At 52.8% G+C, this 18,590-nt stretch overlaps 4 protein-coding genes across 4 annotated transcripts; 2 read left to right on the forward strand and 2 right to left on the reverse strand.

Moving 5' to 3' along the window:
• Positions 1 to 1,232: 1,232 nt before the first annotated feature.
• Positions 1,233 to 3,957, reverse strand: SMAC4_05453 (uncharacterized protein). The gene is made up of 4 exons (XM_003347106.2): positions 3,745 to 3,957; positions 3,502 to 3,646; positions 1,848 to 3,425; positions 1,233 to 1,776 (listed from the first exon to the last, which is right to left on the reverse strand). Exons 1-4 carry the CDS (start codon positions 3,750 to 3,752, stop codon positions 1,642 to 1,644), a joined length of 1,866 nt encoding a protein of 621 aa, XP_003347154.1. The 5' UTR covers positions 3,753 to 3,957; the 3' UTR covers positions 1,233 to 1,641.
• A 1,857-nt stretch (positions 3,958 to 5,814) lies between these two features.
• Positions 5,815 to 8,923, reverse strand: SMAC4_05451 (uncharacterized protein). The gene is made up of 2 exons (XM_066090292.1): positions 8,572 to 8,923; positions 5,815 to 8,518 (listed from the first exon to the last, which is right to left on the reverse strand). Exon 2 carries the CDS (start codon positions 8,112 to 8,114, stop codon positions 6,189 to 6,191), a length of 1,926 nt encoding a protein of 641 aa, XP_065945525.1. The 5' UTR covers positions 8,115 to 8,518; positions 8,572 to 8,923; the 3' UTR covers positions 5,815 to 6,188.
• A 4,776-nt stretch (positions 8,924 to 13,699) lies between these two features.
• On the forward strand, positions 13,700 to 14,498 carry SMAC4_05450 (uncharacterized protein; the record flags this gene model as incomplete). The annotated part of the gene is made up of 4 exons (XM_003347103.2): positions 13,700 to 13,996; positions 14,093 to 14,257; positions 14,320 to 14,382; positions 14,451 to 14,498. Exons 1-4 carry the CDS (start codon positions 13,946 to 13,948, stop codon positions 14,496 to 14,498), a joined length of 327 nt encoding a protein of 108 aa, XP_003347151.2. The 5' UTR covers positions 13,700 to 13,945.
• A 590-nt stretch (positions 14,499 to 15,088) lies between these two features.
• SMAC4_05449 (uncharacterized protein) lies at positions 15,089 to 18,356 on the forward strand. Its single transcript, XM_003347102.3, has 3 exons — positions 15,089 to 15,687; positions 15,781 to 16,587; positions 16,645 to 18,356. The coding sequence occupies exons 1-3, from the start codon at positions 15,676 to 15,678 to the stop codon at positions 18,127 to 18,129; spliced, it is 2,304 nt and encodes a 767-aa protein (XP_003347150.3). The 5' UTR covers positions 15,089 to 15,675; the 3' UTR covers positions 18,130 to 18,356.
• The last annotated feature ends 234 nt before the right edge of the window (positions 18,357 to 18,590 follow it).

Consider the following 18,590-nt stretch of genomic DNA (forward strand, 5'->3'; position numbering starts at 1 on the left):
GTTAAAAGAAAGGACAACTGTTCTTCCATGTGAACTCTAAACAGTCAACAGGGCAAAGATGCACATGTGGCGGCCAGGCTCTCAGGGCGCCCAAGACTCAGTGGTTCACTACCGCCGGCGGGCTACCTAGCACTGCCCGGCAACCGCAGGGCTGCTGGACGTTCAACGGGGGTCCAGGTGCAAGTGGAGGGCTGAAGGGGTCGGCGGAAGGTGGGGAGGGGGTAAGACGAGTGACGTTTCTATCCGCTTCCAAGTATCATGCACTGTATTCATGGTGGTGTTGACACCAGAAGCTTACAGTGTCAGTAAATGACACTCACTGGCAGTCCAAGTCTCTTTCAAAAAACCTATGACGCACACCCCCTCCCCGCCCAGATTGGTCTTTCTTTTTGCTTCCCTAGCGCCTGGGTCCTGTCTGCCTGAGTGCTTGCCTGCCACGCTTGCGGAGGGGCTTCCATTGGGTGTCTGGGGCTGGCAGTTGAGCCCCCCCTTCCCTGAGAACCTTGAAGGGAGTCCCTGAATTCCACAAGTCCCCTATCCCTCTTCTCATGGACAACCATCAACAAAGAGACTTTGTGGATGTCGTGAACGGTGAACGTGTTGCTGTAGACAAAGAACGCCCGTTCCCTTACTAGTCGATAACGGTTGACAGCTTTAGTTAACGTGGTTCCTCTTCATCATGTGAAGTGTACTATAGAGTCAGTTCAAAAAGGGATGCCAAAAAGGAGAGTTCAACTCTGAATTCTGTGTTGTCTGGTGTAAGTCCAGGACGTGTCGTGACTGCGTCGTCCTGCCAAGAGCGATGCCTGCACTTGTAAGGGGTGCCCAGCAGCCATCTCATTACACCAGAGCCTTTCATTACGTACATCGAGATATAACGTATTTAATACCATTCTATGGTAAAGTCCGAAGCAGACAATGACAAGCAACCCATGAGCAGTCCATTTTCTCTCCCTTCTGTCAGTTGTTCTGGATGCATTTCTTGTCAATGGGCCATCCTTACTCAGTACCAGACCTCCTACTTCCCCAGTGTTTCACCTGAAAGGCCGTGCAACAACCTGAAGTGAGAAGAGGGAACATGGTCGGAAAATTTGAGAATGGCCGCTGCAGCAAGGCAAAGAATGCCTGATGCAGTGAGTACATAACAGACAATGCACAAAGCATGTGATTTGATATCTTTCATTCTTGGGACCCTGACATGTCAGGTCGTCAACGAGGTAGGTATGTCGTGCTGCACTTTCAATTACTGTAGTAGCCGTTGTCCTGGCATCCAGGGTGAATGTATGGACGCAATCTGTTGATCTAACATCCCTTGTGTAGTCCCGGTTACGGTAACCAAATGTTTTCTTTTGGGCATGTAAATAACCCCATAGCCCCTTTCTTAGGCTTATTAAAGGTGAACCCGTGAGATCGTCCCAAAGAAAATCAACGCGTTGCAACCTAGGTATCTGTAAACAAATGCGAAAAACAACCCCCTTTTTCAAATGTCGATGGTAGCAGTAAACAATCAAAACCCCCCTGTTGGAGGTCTTGGTTACCGCCAAGAAAGAGTGACTTTTTCCCAGCCCATCCAGAACCACTGTTTACCAACCCTGATGCAAATGATTCATTACATTTCATTACATTGTGAAGCCAACTAACTCACATCTCGTCGGCCTGGGACTCGAGCGCCTGAATGATGCTCTTGCCGTTGGGGACGCTGAGGTTCACGTCACCGTTGACGTCCTTTTCGACCGGCTTGGGAATGATCGGGCTACCGACGCGGCTTCCAACGAACTGAACCAAAAGAGGAGTTAGTAATTGTGCTCGAGACTAAACATCAAGAAGTGGATTATGAATGAACTTACGTTGCTAGCCGCGCTGAGAAGAGCAATTAGAGAGCTCTGTACCACATCGGCGTGAATGCCGACACCCCAGACCTTTTCGGTTTGTCCGGCCGCCGTACACTCTATGTAGGTAGCAGCCTTGACATCACGACCACGGCCGACGGCGTGCTCCTTGTAGTCCTGAACATCCAAATCCACGCCAACCCTCTTGAGGGCATTGGCCAAGGAGGAAATAGGTCCGTTGCCGCGGCCTCTGAGGCTGTACTCGTGGCCCTCAATGGAAATAACACCCTCGAACACACGTCCAAGGTTCTTGGTGTCCTGGGTCTTGCCCGGAGCGGGCGGCGCCGGCGAGCTGGATCGGTCGGGGTTGATCGAGTAGTCAACAATGTTGAAGCGCGGGTTCTCATCGAGGTAGTACGTCTTCTTGAACAAATCGGTGATCTCGGTGGGGAGGAGCTCACGGCCCTTCTCGTCGGCAATCTTCTGAACGACCTTGCTGAAGGCAACCTGCAGGCCACGGGGCATGTCAAGGTGGAGATGCTGCTGGATGATCCAGGCAGTGCCGCCCTTACCACTCTGAGAGTTGACGCGGATAACAGCTTGGTAATCACGTCCAATATCCTTGGGATCCAAGGGAAGGTAAGGCACCTGCCAGTAATCGGTATACTCCTTGCCCTCCTTTTCGCGCAGGGAGAAGCCCTTCTTGATGGCGTCCTGGTGAGAGCCACTGAAAGCGCACACGACGAGAGAACCGCCGTAAGGCGCACGCGGGTGCACCTCAATCTTGTTGCACTCCTCCACAGTCTTGATCACCTTGCCAAGATCGGAGAAGTCAATGTTGGGCGAGACACCCTGGGTATAGAGGTTGAGGGCCAGGGTAACCAAGTCGACATTGCCGGTGCGCTCTCCGTTTCCAAACAGACATCCTTCCACTCTGTCGGCTCCGGCCATCTGGGCCAGCTCGGCAGCGGCAACCGCACATCCGCGGTCGTTGTGGGGGTGGAGCGAGATGCACACCTTCTCGCGCTCGGTAATGTTGCGGCAGAAGAACTCCACCTGGTCGGCATAGATGTTGGGAGTGGCCATCTCCACTGTTGCGGGGAGGTTGAAGATGATGGGGTTCTCCACCGTGGGTTCCCAGGCGGCCTTTACCGCTTCGCAAATGCGCACTGCGAACTCGGGGCTGGTATCGGAGAAAGTCTCGGGGCTGAACTCAAACGCCCACTCTGTGCCAGCCATCTCAGGGTCGTCCTTGGTCAGGGACTTGACCAAGGCGGCGCACTTGCTGGCCAACTCGACGCTCTCATCCTCTGTAAACCCGAAAACAATTCGCCTGAAGCATTCGCTGGTAGCCAAGTAGATGTGGATGATGGCCTTCTTGGCGCCCTTGAGGGACTGTACTGTGCGGCGGATGAGATCTTCTCTGCAAGGCGACAGAACTTGCAGCCAAACATCGTCGGGAACGGCACCGGGAGTCTCGATGAGGCGTCTGGTAAAGTCGTAGTCGGTTTGCGAGGCCGAAGGGAAGGAAACCTCAATCTCCTTGTAGCCCAGCTCGGTGAGCATCTGGAAGTACCTCCACTTCTGGTCGCCGTTCTAAGAGGGAGGGTTAGCCGATCTTGGTGATGACAAGAGACAGGTCGCAAGTAGGCAGGAGAGGCGGCCGGCGTACCATGGGGTCAACCAGACTCTGGTTACCATCGCGAAGGTCGGTGGCCAGCCAACGCGGGGCCTTGACGATGGTCTTGTTGGGCCATTGCCTGTCTGGGAGGTTCACAGGAGGGAACGGCTTGTACTTGGTCGAGGGGTCCTTGAGCCTGAGACACGGTGTCTGTTAGAATCTGTGTGTGCGCCGTGACACTTGGGTCACCGAGCAGGACTTGACGTAGGATTGTATGTTGTATGCTGTGCTTACATCGGCATCTTGAATACGGTGCGAAGTGGGTGACTAGGCAATGCGGTTTGGACAGAAGATGGGAAAGATCAAAGGATGATGTCGTGACTGACGTGCTTCGGTAGAAAGAAGGACGGAAAGTGGGGTGAAGGTATGTACGTAGCTAAGATCCCAATGGCAAGTCCCCAATTGCAAAGGAAAAGTACAACTGGTTCAAGAACGAAGATACTACTCCCCCAGAATCTGACGGCCGAAAGATGATACGTGGTCCATTATTATAACCAACTCGGCACCAGCAACTCGTGAAAGTTTTCTGAGTCATTCCACCTGGTTCCCGTCTTGGAAGAACAACTGGCGCGTTTCCGGTAACGGGGCGTGATGGGCCTTCCTGGGGAGATCTTCCCGGGCCAAGCTTCAACTCCAACAACCACAAGACGGGGGACTCTGGGTTGCCCCACTCTCCCGGACGGACTGCAACCCTTTTCTGCCCAACTTCAGACACTTTCGTCTTGAATGTCAGGCGAATGTCCAAGATGGCTTCTCCTTGCAATCTATGTATGTTCATTGCCACTGGCTCTGGTTTGGGTGTTTAGATCTTTTCCCACAACGTCTTCCGCTGGATGTCTTGATGGTTGCTGTCATCAATCTGGGCACAGACGACGTGAGACAGCCTAGCTGCTGTTAGTCCAAAGGCCATGGCGGGGCACTAACAAGTTGTCAGTTACAATCACCCCTCCTCTTGAGTCCTAACAGAGTGAGTCCTCGTCGATCCTCTCTGTGAGCCTCTTTCCCTCTGCCGCCGAGTCCCGTCTTGCACGAATTGGCCATCCTGGATTGGCTCGTTGGCCACGAATCTCTAACAAACTTTTCCAGGGACAACACGTCAATTGGACAGCCAAAGCCGTTCTAAAGCTGTCCTCTCCACTGCACATGCCATTTGCGTGTCCGGCCTCCCGGGCCCGAGGAAAAGCTAAAGCTGGTGTTTACTTTGAGAAATTCCATTGTGGACGACCACTCCTCCGATTCGGGGTCCGGTGCTGGCATACCACTGCATACGACATCCCGAACCGAACCTTGACGGCAACAACGACGGGGATCCCGGGCTGGATGGGTTGCGCAATGGCCAGACAAGGGACAGGCCGCTCCCGACCTGAACTAATAATAACAGGGGAAACATTCCAGGGTGCCCCACTCTCTTCTCCGCCAAAGTGTATCATCACCGATCATCGGACGTCTGTTGCTAGGTGAATCATGCGATTTGTTTGGAATGTTTATCCCAAACCCGTTGGAAGCCGATCTTCGACAGCCTTCACAGTCTTCCGTTTTCAACCTAGAACATGGAATCAGAAGCGAAGAAAGATCATGAAGAACAAATATCGACTATCCCCGCGGGGTTAGCTCCCTAGCGCGGAGGTTAGTGCACATCCGCTGTGACGCCGTCAGAAGCCATGCGTCATGCCAGTCCAGCAAGGTGTCTCGCGCGCCCTGTCATGCACAACCAACCTCGTTTAAGAACATCATATAGGCCGCCTCCTCACGTTTGGGGTCGTTGACTCAAACTGATCAAGCGAAATATGAGTCCTCGAGGGGTAGCCGTTTTATACCACGCCATGGCATTGGTAAGAATATATACTAAGTAGGTACTCATCGCTAACAGCTACATAGTAACGACCACCAATCACAAGCTACAACCCTCGGCCTTCAGATCTAACCCCGGGATCACCACCAGAGAATATCAATGTCATATCAATATAAACCGACCACAAGTCGCATACGTGTGAAAAACTCACATAGATTAAACTCTTAAGCTGGAGACTGGCTGTTGAGAACAAGGGAGGTCACTAGCAGAAGTGGTGTTGCCTCATTCGCATGAATCTCCACACCTGTTACGGTCCATCCAGAATGTGGCTACACCAAGTAGTACTTGATCGTTGAGTTCTTACATTGTGAGGCATCGAAGCACACATACTCCGTAGACCTCAATCGTTGATACATTCCACCGATACCAAGCGCCTTGTAAGAGGAAGCAAGTTACTTCATCATCGACACATAATACAAGGGCAAAAAGTATGTTCACATATAAACTCATCCCAGAGACGAGTGAGTAGTTGTGATTATCATGATAGATGCTATGTATGTATGTACAGCCAGGCCGCAGACTCGCGATATGTACAAAAGTTGAAGCCATTCCTTTTTCGCCTTCTTCCACACCAGTATGTAAAAAGTCAAAGAAATCGCTTCTTCTGGTTCTTCTTCTCGTTCTTCTTCTCGTTCTTCTTGTCGTTCTTCTTCTACTTCTTCTTTCTGTGGAGATGTACCAAGTATATCGCCATGCTAGCTAGAAAGAAGAACCAGAGAGAGTAACTGGAATGAGAGAAAGTGAGATGCCGTCGCCAACAAAAAAGAAAAAGAAAAAAGGGCCTCCCAGTAGATCCAAAAGCGACCAAACAGATAAAGGAAAAAAATTACCAAGTAAAACTTTCCTCCACAAAATCAATCACCGTCCCTCTCTCCCTCTGACATCCCCTCACCGCATGCCTCACATCGTCCGCCAACCCGCCCGGCCCGCACACCGTCACGCACATGGCGCCCTGCTGCTCAGACACCTCTTTGGCTAGCAACATGGGTATGTTCGGCCGGCCAGGGAACATCTGCACGCTCCTTGACGCGCTGGCCATCTCCCTCGGGTTTTTTGGTCTTGTCACGAACAGCTTGATGTGCAGGATCTCTTTCCGCCTCGGCAGCCGCAGAATGGCGTCCATCCACGGCCTGATCCACTCGAGCGACTCAAAGTCTCTCACGATCCAGATCAGCACCACGCGCCGCGTCGCCACGGTGCCGTCCGCGTACCCCTCGACCAGGTGGCGCAGGTACGAGATCTGGTGCGTGATGCCCGTGGCGCCGCAGAAGAGGACGGCTGTGCCGTAGCTGTCGAGCGAATGGTGGCCTGCGTAGGGGCCCTCGAAGGCGGCGCGGATGGTGATGCCGGGTCGTCGAAGGTCGGCGGTGCCGGCTACTGCGCGGTTGTACAGCTTGCGGGTGAAGCCCGAGTGGGCGCCGATGACGAAGGAGACGGAGGTGGCAACGGGCTTCTTGACGCTGAAGCTCCGGGAGGTGCCGGCGCCGACGTCCTTTTCGCTGATGGGAAGAAGCTCGTCCTCGGTGGTATGCTCAACCCAGGCGATAGAGAACGGGTGGTTTTCCCACGAGCGGACGCCGCTAAACCGGAGGTAGGCGTGAGTGCCCGGTTGGACGTCGACGTAGCGTGGGAGGCTCAGGGTCACGCGGCAGGTCTCGCCGGGCATGGGCTCGACGAAGGCGGTGGTGGTTCCGCGTGCGCGTGACCAGTTGCAGTAGGCGAGACGGAACATGCGAGCTAGGCGCTCAGCGACCCAGACGCTGAAGATAGCGATGATCCAGGGGATCTGGGGGAGTCCGCCCTCAATGGTCGCGGTGACGCAGTGGACCCATGTCGCGCCGAAGGAGAGGAAGGCCAGGATGATGTGCGTATTGAGGAAGGTCTCGTAGAAGGCGTGACGGATAGGAGACAGAGACAGGATCATAATGAGGAGCATGGTGGCTGTGCCGAACATTCCTGAGCCGATGAAGCGGTCATTGAGTGTCTTCTCTTTGACTCCCGCCCAGCCATTGTCGGCTATCTGGACGACGGCCCATGCGATCATGTGAAGGAGCACCTCTAAGACCACGACACGGCCCATCCATCGGTGAAGGAGGTTGTAAGTGTCGAAGCTGACTTGTAGCAGGCCGATAAGCGGATTGTTTCGGCCTGCGAGGATGATGAGCGGGACCATGTTCACCATAGCAAGAGTGCCCGACCGGCCACGAAGTTCAGCCAAGAAGGAGTACTTGTTTTCGTTGCCCCAGTTGAGGGCGAACATGTACGCTAGGTTGCTGGCCAGATACAGGGCGAGAAGGACGCTGTGGAGCCTCGATGGTAGAGTACCCATGTTCATGGCGCTCGAGAGTCGGATTTCTCGGTTGTGGCGTTTGTTCCATAAAGGGGCGTAGATGAGACTCCTTTTCATACCCGGCATCCAGCTCCATTGCTTGACCTTCCAAAAGTGTTGCCTATCGCCTGGGATGGACATGGCTGATAATAACCTGAGCTTCGCCCATGATAGCTCTATTATCCTGACTCCCAGTACCACGACGGCGACCGCCCCCATACTAAGCCAGAGGATGTCCCTAAACAGGAGGTTCATAGGTTGATTGACTCCATTGAGTCCTGTGTTGAAGGGGGCGATGGTAGGGTTCGCCCCTTCAGGTAATGTGTGTGTTGCTTCGTTTCGTATTTGCATTGCCGGCGTTAAGTGATCGCCCGGGTTGTTGAAGTCGAGGGTAGCGAGCCTGCGCCGCTGGAGGATATCCATTTTCGTAGTTGTGATACTTGAATTTCGACGTGATCCGGTGGTAGGTGAGGAGGTCCTCAAACGATGGGGGGAAAAGCGGCTAGGAAGCTAGGAGAAGCTAGTACCTAGTAGTCTTCCTCCTAAATGTGTTGCTTCGAGGAAGTAGATCGTGTAGTGACCCAGAATCGTGAATGTTATCGAATGTGATGCCAGCCAGTGTATAATCGTATCATGCTCGGGCAGCACCGAGATGGGACGATCTCACGAGACAGGAACTCCGAGGATGGGCAGGTAAAGCGCCCAAGCCGCCCGCTGGGCTGGATTCAGGGGGATGAAGCAAACAAACCCTTTGTGTCTTGGTCCCTGACTGTTCGATTGTAAGTGCCGGGGCCGTGGGACAAAGCCAGGACGTCACTCTTCTTAGGCTTGCAGGTGTCAGACTCTGATAATTGGAGGCGCCCTGAATAGCCGCACGCACCTTGAACACCACACTCTTTCTTTCGGCCAAACTTTTGTTGGTCGGAACAACGCTGGGTTTTTTTTCCAAACAAGGGGAGCGTCTCTTGCTCAACACCAACTTGTCACTTGTGGCTCCGGGCCGGCGGATGTAGTACTGAGCAGCAGAAAGTGCGGTCGTGGAAGGATGGACAGGTAGTGCCGACTCTGACGACGATATATGAGGCCGAACCTTGATCGTAGATTGGGTTGGCCTTGTAATCGTCCTGATTGCTTTCCTGCGTGAGCGCGATTCGTCGGGGCAGAGGCGCTGCTTGTCGATTCTGCAGCGATGCGCTGGGCCTCTGAAGGATAATGAGGATAATGACCTTGGTTCTTCTTTGCCTGATAATACCCGTGCGACCTATGACCAGGTCCCGTGCCGCCTAGGTAAACAACTTTGTATTATAGGTCGGCAATTGTTGATTTTGACCTGTTGGTTGATGATGGGGCTGCGCCTGCGAGCCTTGGTTGATCGATCAGGGCAAACACCACAAACTTTGCTGGCAAAGGTCGACAGAGGGTCACCTCTTATTTAATCTGGGAAAATCCTGTTCGAAAAGGTGCTTTGCCGTCTCTTTTGCGCAACTGGCAACGTATGATTTGATGTCGGCTGGTGACAACAGTTTGTCGCTAGGGTGAGTAGAAAGCGACGGGAAGGGTAACCGTTGAATCGTTTATCGTTCGATACTGTTCAACTCTTCATCCACCAAAGACCTTGTTTCCGGGGAACAGTTCCCCGCGCGCCCGTGATGGCGGTAACGAAAGAATGAACAAAAAGGCAAAGTGAACTGCACAGTTTGTTTACGGCCGCTACGTAGACTCCAAATCTGACAAACGATTTGGAATTCGAAATGACGTAAAGTGAATGAGAGTAAGGGGTAAGAGCGAGAGGATGCTAAAATGACAGCCGCCCTGTGTAAGGGTGTGGTTTAGGTGCGTGGTCGGCTTTCGCAAGAGAGGAGTAAGTAAGGAGTGCAAAGGTGAATAGACGGCTAGCAGTGTTGACTTACTCACTGAATGTTACCAAGCGATCGTTATTCAGGTCGGTGATCAATAGAACCGCTCGCGTGGTGGTTTGTCGGTCGCTGATTCTCTCGTCTGTTGAGATTGTCCTTTTCGGGAATTAGATGAACGACGGTTTAAGTGGAAGAACCACAAAAACTCCACTGCCAGCCGAGGGATGAAAAGATACGTAGATCGCGTACCCAAAATAAAATAAAAAAGAAATTAGAGATGGACCTTCGCAACAGGTCAAATAGTAACGGCCCGACCACAGGAAGAAAAAAAGAAGAAGAAAAAGACTTAAAGAGCAACGCCGGCTTGGTATCTGCAGGGAGCAAAAGGACATGACGGTGTTCCATCCAACAAACGCCAGATATGTCACTCAACGACACTCTGCTCCCTCTGCCTAAGCCCAAGCGGAGCAAGACCCGGACGAAGTGCCTCCCCCTGGAGCAGTGGCGGATGCAATGAGCACGACACGGCGGTCGAACACGCATCTACGGAAACAATCCCGTACGACGAGCAACCAGAATCGGACTGTCCTGGGCCGACAAGAAAGGCCCAGCCTGGGCAAAGTGGGAGTCTGATCTCACACACCTTGACACTTTACTTCTTCCCAATCTCTCTCGCTCGGAAATCCAACCGGACTGGCGGCACGTGGATTCCAGCCCTCCGAAAGCACGGGGCCCTGTAACAGATTGGGACATTGGGTTCGCTTCGCCCCATTCCAAGGAGAACTACTCGGAGGCACATGGAATGAGGGAGATCCTATCGTGGATCAGCAGGGCAAGGATGTATCGTCCAAGAGGCCCAGCGGTGCTCAGCCCAGGGGCTTCAGCCAGTTAGGCCAGTCCCGAGGGACAATCGGAGAGACCGTACGTCTGGCTGCCATGATTGATCTCAGGGGTAAAAAACGATGACTGGGGAAAGAGGGAAAAAAGGATTGGTATACAACAAACGCAAGATGCTGCGGGGTGGTTTAGTTGGACAACGCAAAAGGGAAGCTCCAGCTTGGGCAATTGCAGGTTCCCTCAGAATATGGCAGTACTGAATCGCCGCCGCCCCTTGATTGGCTCCCCATCGCCGCAAGGGGTCTTTGTTTGGTAGCACGTTTTTGGTCTTGGCTTCAACATGGCCACCAACCGCAGGCCTGACTTCACCAGACAGCCTGAACCCAGGGCTCAGCTTCTGAAACAACAAACATTGCTGCTTGATGATAGGCCACTTGCTAAACGGGCCGTATTTCCACCTCCTCTCTTTTCTCTGATGGCTTATGGCTACATCCATCTTCTTCGCTTGATATTCCCTTGCCCATGTGCCCTGGAGGGGTCCTTCGTGGCTTTTCTCCACGAGAATTTCGGACATCGTGCCATTCGCAGCTAATAAGTTCTTGGACTAATCAGCGGTAGGGCCTGAGCGTTCGATAGTGTACGTACCGCGTCTTCATCTCCATGCATCTGCATTTGCGATAATTCACAAGCGTACAGAGACACCGCAACAACGAACAGAGTGGACGACGTGCTCCCGTACTAGTGTAGGAACCCGAGATGCGTGGTCCCACGACGTCAGAAGAGACGCCGATTTAGCTACGCTTGCTATGCAAAGGGCCGGCAGTCATCCACGCCCTTGACAGATCCTTTGGTGGGCTCGGGCGGCTAGGGAGAAAACGCCCTGGGACGACATCCCGAGAAGGGACCATGTGTGATGCTCGACGTCATGTCTTCATGATCCGTACTACTTCTAGACGAAGGGAATGCGAGTAAACTGTGGCCAAGAGTCTCCCCGGCCTTTCGGGTAGAAACCGATATTACCAAGGCCTAGGCAATTCTGTGCTCGAGTTGGTGATGTTTTAAGACAAGCGATTCCGAGGTCAAAACGGCCCGACCCCAAGACCATCGAAGATCCCTTCCTTGACATCTTTCTGCAAGCGGTACGAACTACCAGGAACTATTCAGGCATGATCTGCCCATAGAGTCGTATAATCCCGCTCGCTTAAACTAAGCTTCTCTAGCACAGATTAAAAGTCAATAACGGCCCTTTGTGGGGAACATGACCCCTCCAAATCAAATTCATGTGTGCTCCTTGTCATCATGAAAAACGTGGGGGGAGGGAGGGAAGGAGGTCTGCCGTCAAAATGGAACAGCGGAACGAAAGCCAAGCCTTTTGGAATCTGACCGCAAGATAAACTATCTCGGGACAGACCGGTTCTAGAATGACGGAACACTCTGAGCCTCCAGCGTTACCTGTTAGGATCGCGGAGGAAGAAGGCCCGATGTCGTCCACCTGGCATACTCCTGCCAAGGATCACGATCTTATATACAGCCCCATGGGCTCGATATTAGGATGACAAGGTTCCTTGTTGTGTCCATAGACTTGTCACGCGAGCGGAACAAGGGCCGAAAGGCTTTGAGCAGCTGACTCCTTGCATCATTGAGCATATCATTACTCTTTCGCTCAGCCATTTCTCGGAGCCAAAAGCTCAACGGCTTGGGTTCGGTGACTTGGACATTTTGCGGAATGTAGTATTCGGGCTCACGGTCAGATCAGAAAGGGCCGTTATCGCTGTCAAAAGCGAGGTATTTTTGTCCGGTTGCAACCCTTGGTTTTCTCATAGCACAGTTGCTCCCGTTGTTTTCTGACTTGTAACCAGGTAACATGGGTGGTATTCAGAGCTGTCATGCCGCGAGAGGGTGTACGAGTACAACCGCCACAAGCTGTCGAGTGCGTGCCTGGGCTTTTTAGCCTCACTCCGACTGACTGTTTGATACATCCTGCTTGGAATTCTCCTGGCTAACGCGGGGACCAGAGTATGACCTTTGAATCTCGGTGGCAGGCTTCAGCAAAAGCGAGATCTGAGCTGGAATCCGGAGTGACACCATCAGTCGTATCGACACTTCCATCCCCGGATCTCGATATCTCTCCTGCGCAGCGGCCCCGCCTTATCATACAACTTCTCCAAGGAACTACGGAGATCAATGAACTTCCACAGTCAGAAACTTGCTGTCGCCCTGGCCATTGCGAGGTCCTCGTGCAGGCCTTCTCTTGGCAGATGTCCTCCATCAGGCGGCCCATCTGGGTCAAATGGAGCCCAACCTATCCGATACTTAACTGGCCTTATGGTTTCCAAGGACTCCGGCCTCATGAAGGTATCAGGCTTGACGCCCAATAAGCCAGGAAAGCCGTTCCCCCTTGCCGTTGTGGATGGCTGATCTTGCTTGAACTGCCAAAGTTGGATTCGGCGTCAAAAGCCGTAAAGCTCCCAGGACATGACGTGCTGACGTTCGGAAACAGACCCGAGCATCCGTCAACCAAGATCTTGATTCCTTCCGGTGCCTTTTCGAATTTTTGACCAGAATGAACAGGACCAGTCGTCCCCTCGACAGGCAAAGCGCCCCCCGAAAGTAGCCTGGCTCGGGAAGACAACCTAGGTATGCCTTCGTCCGTTATCGTACAAAACGGCTCTCCTCATATAGAACCTCCGACCCTTCGCCAGATCCTCGGAATCTTGTATCAATGAGAGACCAGAACGTCCGTTTTTGATAGATCACCGAGTGGCCGTGCTGAAAACGCGCGAACATGAATAGCTCGATATCGGTTGTTCGATTCCAGAGGCTGTGACAAAACTGTGGCATGTCTTGTGGTAATCCGGAATCACTTGTATCAGGCTCGGTTGGGTTTCTCCGATCAACGAAACACCTCCTACTACCAAAATGAGTAATGGTACTCGGTGTGTTCAGTGCGATACATTTGTAACTTCCGATCGAGTGCGAGACATGTGAGCCTTAAGATACTGTAAATATGTGCTGCCACGTGACTCGGCGCAGAACGGCCATTATGAGAGTTGTGATGGGATCATGATCCATACTCGAAACTGGCAGTAACACAAAGAGATCCAGAAGCGGAAGGAAGTGGCTGGCGAAAGTTGGTGGAATTGGGAAAAGAGAGAAGTTGTAAGCCATCATGGGTATCATGATGCCACAGAGTATTCACTTATCGAGATGCTGAGTAACCGTAGCTCTCAGTCATGTTACAGTTACACTCAGCGTATTTCTATATCCGAGCCACTCAGCACATGCGCGCCCGCGCCAAGATCGCCAAACCACGTCTGGAACGCGGACGTCCGAGCTTTCGCCGACATCTCCAATTCCGTCATATCCATCGCAACCGCTGACGGCCGACGGCAAAGCATCATCACGACCGATCGACGAGCCATATTCGCCGGCGCCTTGACATAAATAATACGACCCCGTTCCAACCGCATCTACGTCCATCCCCCAGCAACGAGTGCGCCAAATCGTACGAAGCAAAAAGCATACAAGCAAAGAGAGGGAACGACCAGGAAGCCAATCGACATGTCTACCGTCGCGAGGACCGGCGAGTCGGCCGGCAAAGTGCTGTCGCTGGTACGCAGCATGCCCTTTTACGCTTACCTTTCCTGGATCACAAATTTCCTTTTGCTAGAAGAACATGCGTGCTAACATATCTGTGTTAACCAACAGTACCGTCAACTTCTGCGCCAGGGAAACCAGTTCTCTTCTTACAACTTCAGAGAGTACGCCAAGCGCCGTACAAGAGACGCTTTCCGGGAGAACAAGAACGTGGAGGATCCTAGGCAAGTGCAGGAGCTTGTGCAGAAGGGGTTGCAGAACCTCCAGATGCTCAAGGTATGCTAGGCCCTTGTCCCAGACGCAACATGGAGGATACAGACAAGTTGACATTAGAATAGCGCCAAACAGTGATCAGCCAGTTCTACCAGCAGGATCGTTTGGTCGTCGAGGGCGGGCTCTCGGTAAGTGATCATGCTCTCTCCATGAATGGGCGAGTGGAGAAAAACAGAAGTGATCTAACAGCTCGCAGGGCAAGGACAACGAAGGTAGCAAGATGAGGCAGAAGGATCTCGGGTAAGTCAAAACCTGAGTAGCAGATCCCAGAGGATTCCAGAAGAGCTGTCTCGCTAACGAACTAAACCTCAGCTGGGACTAAGTGGCTGTGATCAAAAAGCCCTGTTTAGTTATAGCATTGTACAAATTTTCACGACAAGAAGAAAAAGGGATATGTGTATACTATGAGTGAAGGATAGGGGAACAGTACACCTGTTCGAGCCCGCAGGAAAGACAATGAGATACCAGGCTTGATTTTGCAGGCACACGAGCCCAAGATGGTGGCTAATGGGGACTTTCTTTGAGTAGATGATGATACAATCGGCACGAGATCCATTTTACAGCGGTCTGGAACCATTGTACGGAGGGGTTTCCTCGGGTTGGAATTCTGTCTTGGTCATGTTGTGTCATGATAACCAGCTTTCCGGATCACCATCAGAACCTGCGAATCCCTGTTACATCTGGATCAACTCGTTCCTTGCATATCCGCGGTCTGCTTGGCAGTAAGAGCAGCCTTAAGAAGGTAAAATGCATATATCAAGCATGGCTGTCTTGGCCTGGTCAGCGCTTCCTGCCCCAGTGGGCGACCAGTGGCCACTGCAGGGGCAAGCCGTCGCAGTGCCGCGGGAGCCAATTGAAGGCTGTCGCAGTGTCAGTTTGGCCGCCGCGACTTTGAATGCGACGCGCAACATCGCCTGTCAACTTCTCCCATCCTTCCATCAACAACATTCTTAGCTGGGCGGCATCAAGATTCTGTTTTGAAGCTACAATACGGCTTTCGGCTCTGCTTCTCTTCTTCAATCACATATTCTATAGTTCGCGCCAAACCGAAACGTAACCCAGCATCTCGTCGCTTTCATCCGATCCATCTTATTGTTCATCGTCATCCAGCCTTCTATTGAAGTTCCAACACAGCACAGAGGCAGAATAAGCAGCACTTAGTCTTTGCACCCCCGACTTGCAACCACCCACCGATGTTGCATCCACTTCTATTTAGTGTTTGCTTTCGACTATATTAAACCATCGTGTTTTGCGATTACTATTATACATCACGTACCTCCCTCTTGGATAGAGCTACCGGGGTTTTGGACATCAGCACACCGGAATTAGACTTGTTTGGCGTTTTGTCCTTATTTGCTTGGACATAAGAAAAGAACAGCTGGAGTTTGGTATCTGATTAGACAGACCTTGCCGCACTTGCAATGGCGCCCACCGTGAGTTTGCTCGCCTTCGTCCCGTCCCGAGTTCCTGCTTGCTGTCACAACTGAACTGCTCCTAACTATGCGGCTGTGTTTGCGCAACACTAGTACCATCGATCAGCAGCCCAAACTCGGCGCGGTGCTCGGAGCGGTTTCCCGGAACACGACGACTTCGAGGGTCTACCTGTACGCCAATGGAGACAGGAATGGGTCAATGTGGCACCTCCCCAGCCTGCAGAGGCGACGCAGAAGAACGACATCTGGGACGTCGAGTTGCCCTTTGGCATGCCTAAGGAAACCAAGCTGCTCCCAGCCCACAGTCAGGAGCTTCTGCGCGCGGCTCGCTCTGGCCGACTCTATAAGCGACCTGCCCCGACCGATGACGACGATGAAAACAACGACATCGACAATATCAAAGGCGACAAGAAGGAGAGCGACGCGGCTGCGGAAGGGTTCACAGTCAAGATGTGGAAGCAGACACCGCGAAACATCGAAGGGCCTGCTGAATCGCATCTGGCCAAGCGCCATAAGAACACGGTCACATTACCACCAAAGTCAACACTGGTACACATAGCTCAGGGGCCTACGGTCACCAGAGCAAAAGTCCGACGTATAGATGCTGCCGGCAACCCCTACGAGCAGACTATCACCTTGGCCGAGGGACAACAGGTTGATGGCGAGATCATATCAAAAACAGTGGTGCCGGCGCCAGTCGTCGCGGCCCAGGAAGCTGCAGCGCAGGCTGCGCCGCCTGCACCTGTCCGGAGAAGGCCTCCTCCACCCAAGCGGAAGGCCAAGGGTCCCGGCCGAGGTCGCAAGAAGGGCAAGTTGCCAATCCCAACAACAACACGGCCAGGGCCGACCACGGCAGAGGCGGGTAATGCACAGGTCAAGGTCGAGGGTACTCCACTGAACGTAAGTCATCAATTGACAAATATCACACTCGCTAGCAAAGCTAACAACACGGCATAGGGTATCAAACAAGAAGAAGCCGGTGACAGTGCGAACCAAGACAGTGAGATGGCCGATTCTTCACATATTCCTTCCGATGATGACGACGGCGACGACGGTGATGAAGGGGAGGAGGAAGGTGATGCCGACGAAAGCATGGTCGAAGGCGAGACCCCGGGTGTCGATAACAGTCTCAGTCAGGACCAAGACCAGGAGATGACTGATGCAGGAGCGTCTGAAATTATTCGGCCCAGCTCAATCGAAGAGCCAGAAGAAAAGGATGCTTCCAATGAGGAAGATACTGCTGCCAGATCGCGCCTCGGTAGCAGCCTTGCCCCGCCAACACTCGGGTCACTCGCTTCAACGAGACTTGAAGGGAGTCCGTTGAAACATGTAATGATTCGATCGCCCACCGAGCCGCCAGAGTCTAGGTCAGATGTGCCCGGAGTTGACGGTTCCTTCTTCCCGTCTACAGATGTAGACATCGTCAAGACCGAAGTTACGTCTGTGGCGAAGGAGGTCGATGCGGAAGGCAACTCTCTCAGTGCCGCGTTGCTTTCCGAAACGGTGGTAGAGGCTGAGCAGTCCGCCGCAGATGTCGGGGATACAGCAAATGACAACACCGCAATGGATATCGATACCGGTGTTGAGCAGCTACAACAACCCGCAGAATCTGCTCCACCTGCCGAGGCCAAAGTTGAGGATCTTGAGGCTGCACTTAGCTTGCCTGGGTTGCGACCAGACGCTCCAACGTCAGTTTTTGCGTCGACCACATCCACCACGGCGGCAGCAACAGCATCAGAAACAACCATCGCGACCACAGAAACAGCATCAGCACTGGTAGAATCCTCTCTTCCCGCAGACACAGCGATGGACGAGGTAGATGTACTCCAGGAGCAACTTGCCAATGATGCTGCGCCCGCGATAGTAGAGCCTTTGCTCCAACCTCCAGACTCCCCGGCCCTGCTCCCCACTGCTACGACGGAAGATGAAGATGACGGGCTTAACTTGCTCGGCAGTCTCGAGAGGGAACTAGACCGTCAGGAGGAGGTGAGCCGCGCTGGTAGTGCCGCAAGCGCTACCAATGCCGGTGCCGGTGCTGCTACCGAAACGGAGAGCAACGGCGGGGTAGATAAAGAGAAAGACACCAGCACTAGCGAAGAAAAGCCACTGTCAAAGCTAGAGGCAGAGGCAGCTTCAGAGGAAGCGGGAGGCATTACTGTCAAGCCAGATGAAGTTGGTACCGAGACTACTGTTGATGCCACTACCGATGCCACCACTGCTCCCACTACTGCTACTACTGTCGGAGAGGAAGAAAAGCCGACAGAGGCCGCCGCAGTCACCCTAGCGGAGAATAAGGAAGAGGGGTACCAGCAGGAGCAGGGACAAAAGAAGGAAGAAGGTTCTGCTTCCACTGCACCCAGTGCCGGTGGTGACAGTGTTCCAAAGGAATCGGAACCAGCAGACCCAGTACAGCAGGTCGCTGAACCGTCGAACCAGGAGTAAGGGGGCCTTGGAGTAAACGAGGATTTTGACGAGAACCGGTTTTTGGCGACAATGGATGCCGAGCTGGGTCCCTGGAATTTGGATGAAACCTGGCTTTAGGAGGAATGAGAACAGAGAGCTTCAGAGACGGCAAACGTGACGGTTGGGGTAAAATCGGCTATAGAATAAGTTTGCACTACATCGAGAGTACATGTATGTGTCCTACGAGATTTGAGGTTGATGTCGCTCTCTTTGGTGTCATTGGTGTATGCTGAGGAGAAGGCCAAGCTTTTTATTGCCCGTTCCATAGCAAGCTATGAAAGAATTCTCAAGTATCTGCCGACAACATCAGTTTCAGTCCTATCTGGCTTACATTTCATTCCCATATTTATACTCGTTTTACCTTGTCAATTCAAGATTACTCACATTGAGAGGCTAAGGTTGTACTTGCCGCCAAGGCCACCAGTGTCACAGGCGGTCTT

Source organism: Sordaria macrospora, chromosome 1 (assembly GCF_033870435.1).
Source record: "Sordaria macrospora chromosome 1, complete sequence".
NCBI classification, from domain to species: domain Eukaryota; kingdom Fungi; phylum Ascomycota; class Sordariomycetes; order Sordariales; family Sordariaceae; genus Sordaria; species Sordaria macrospora.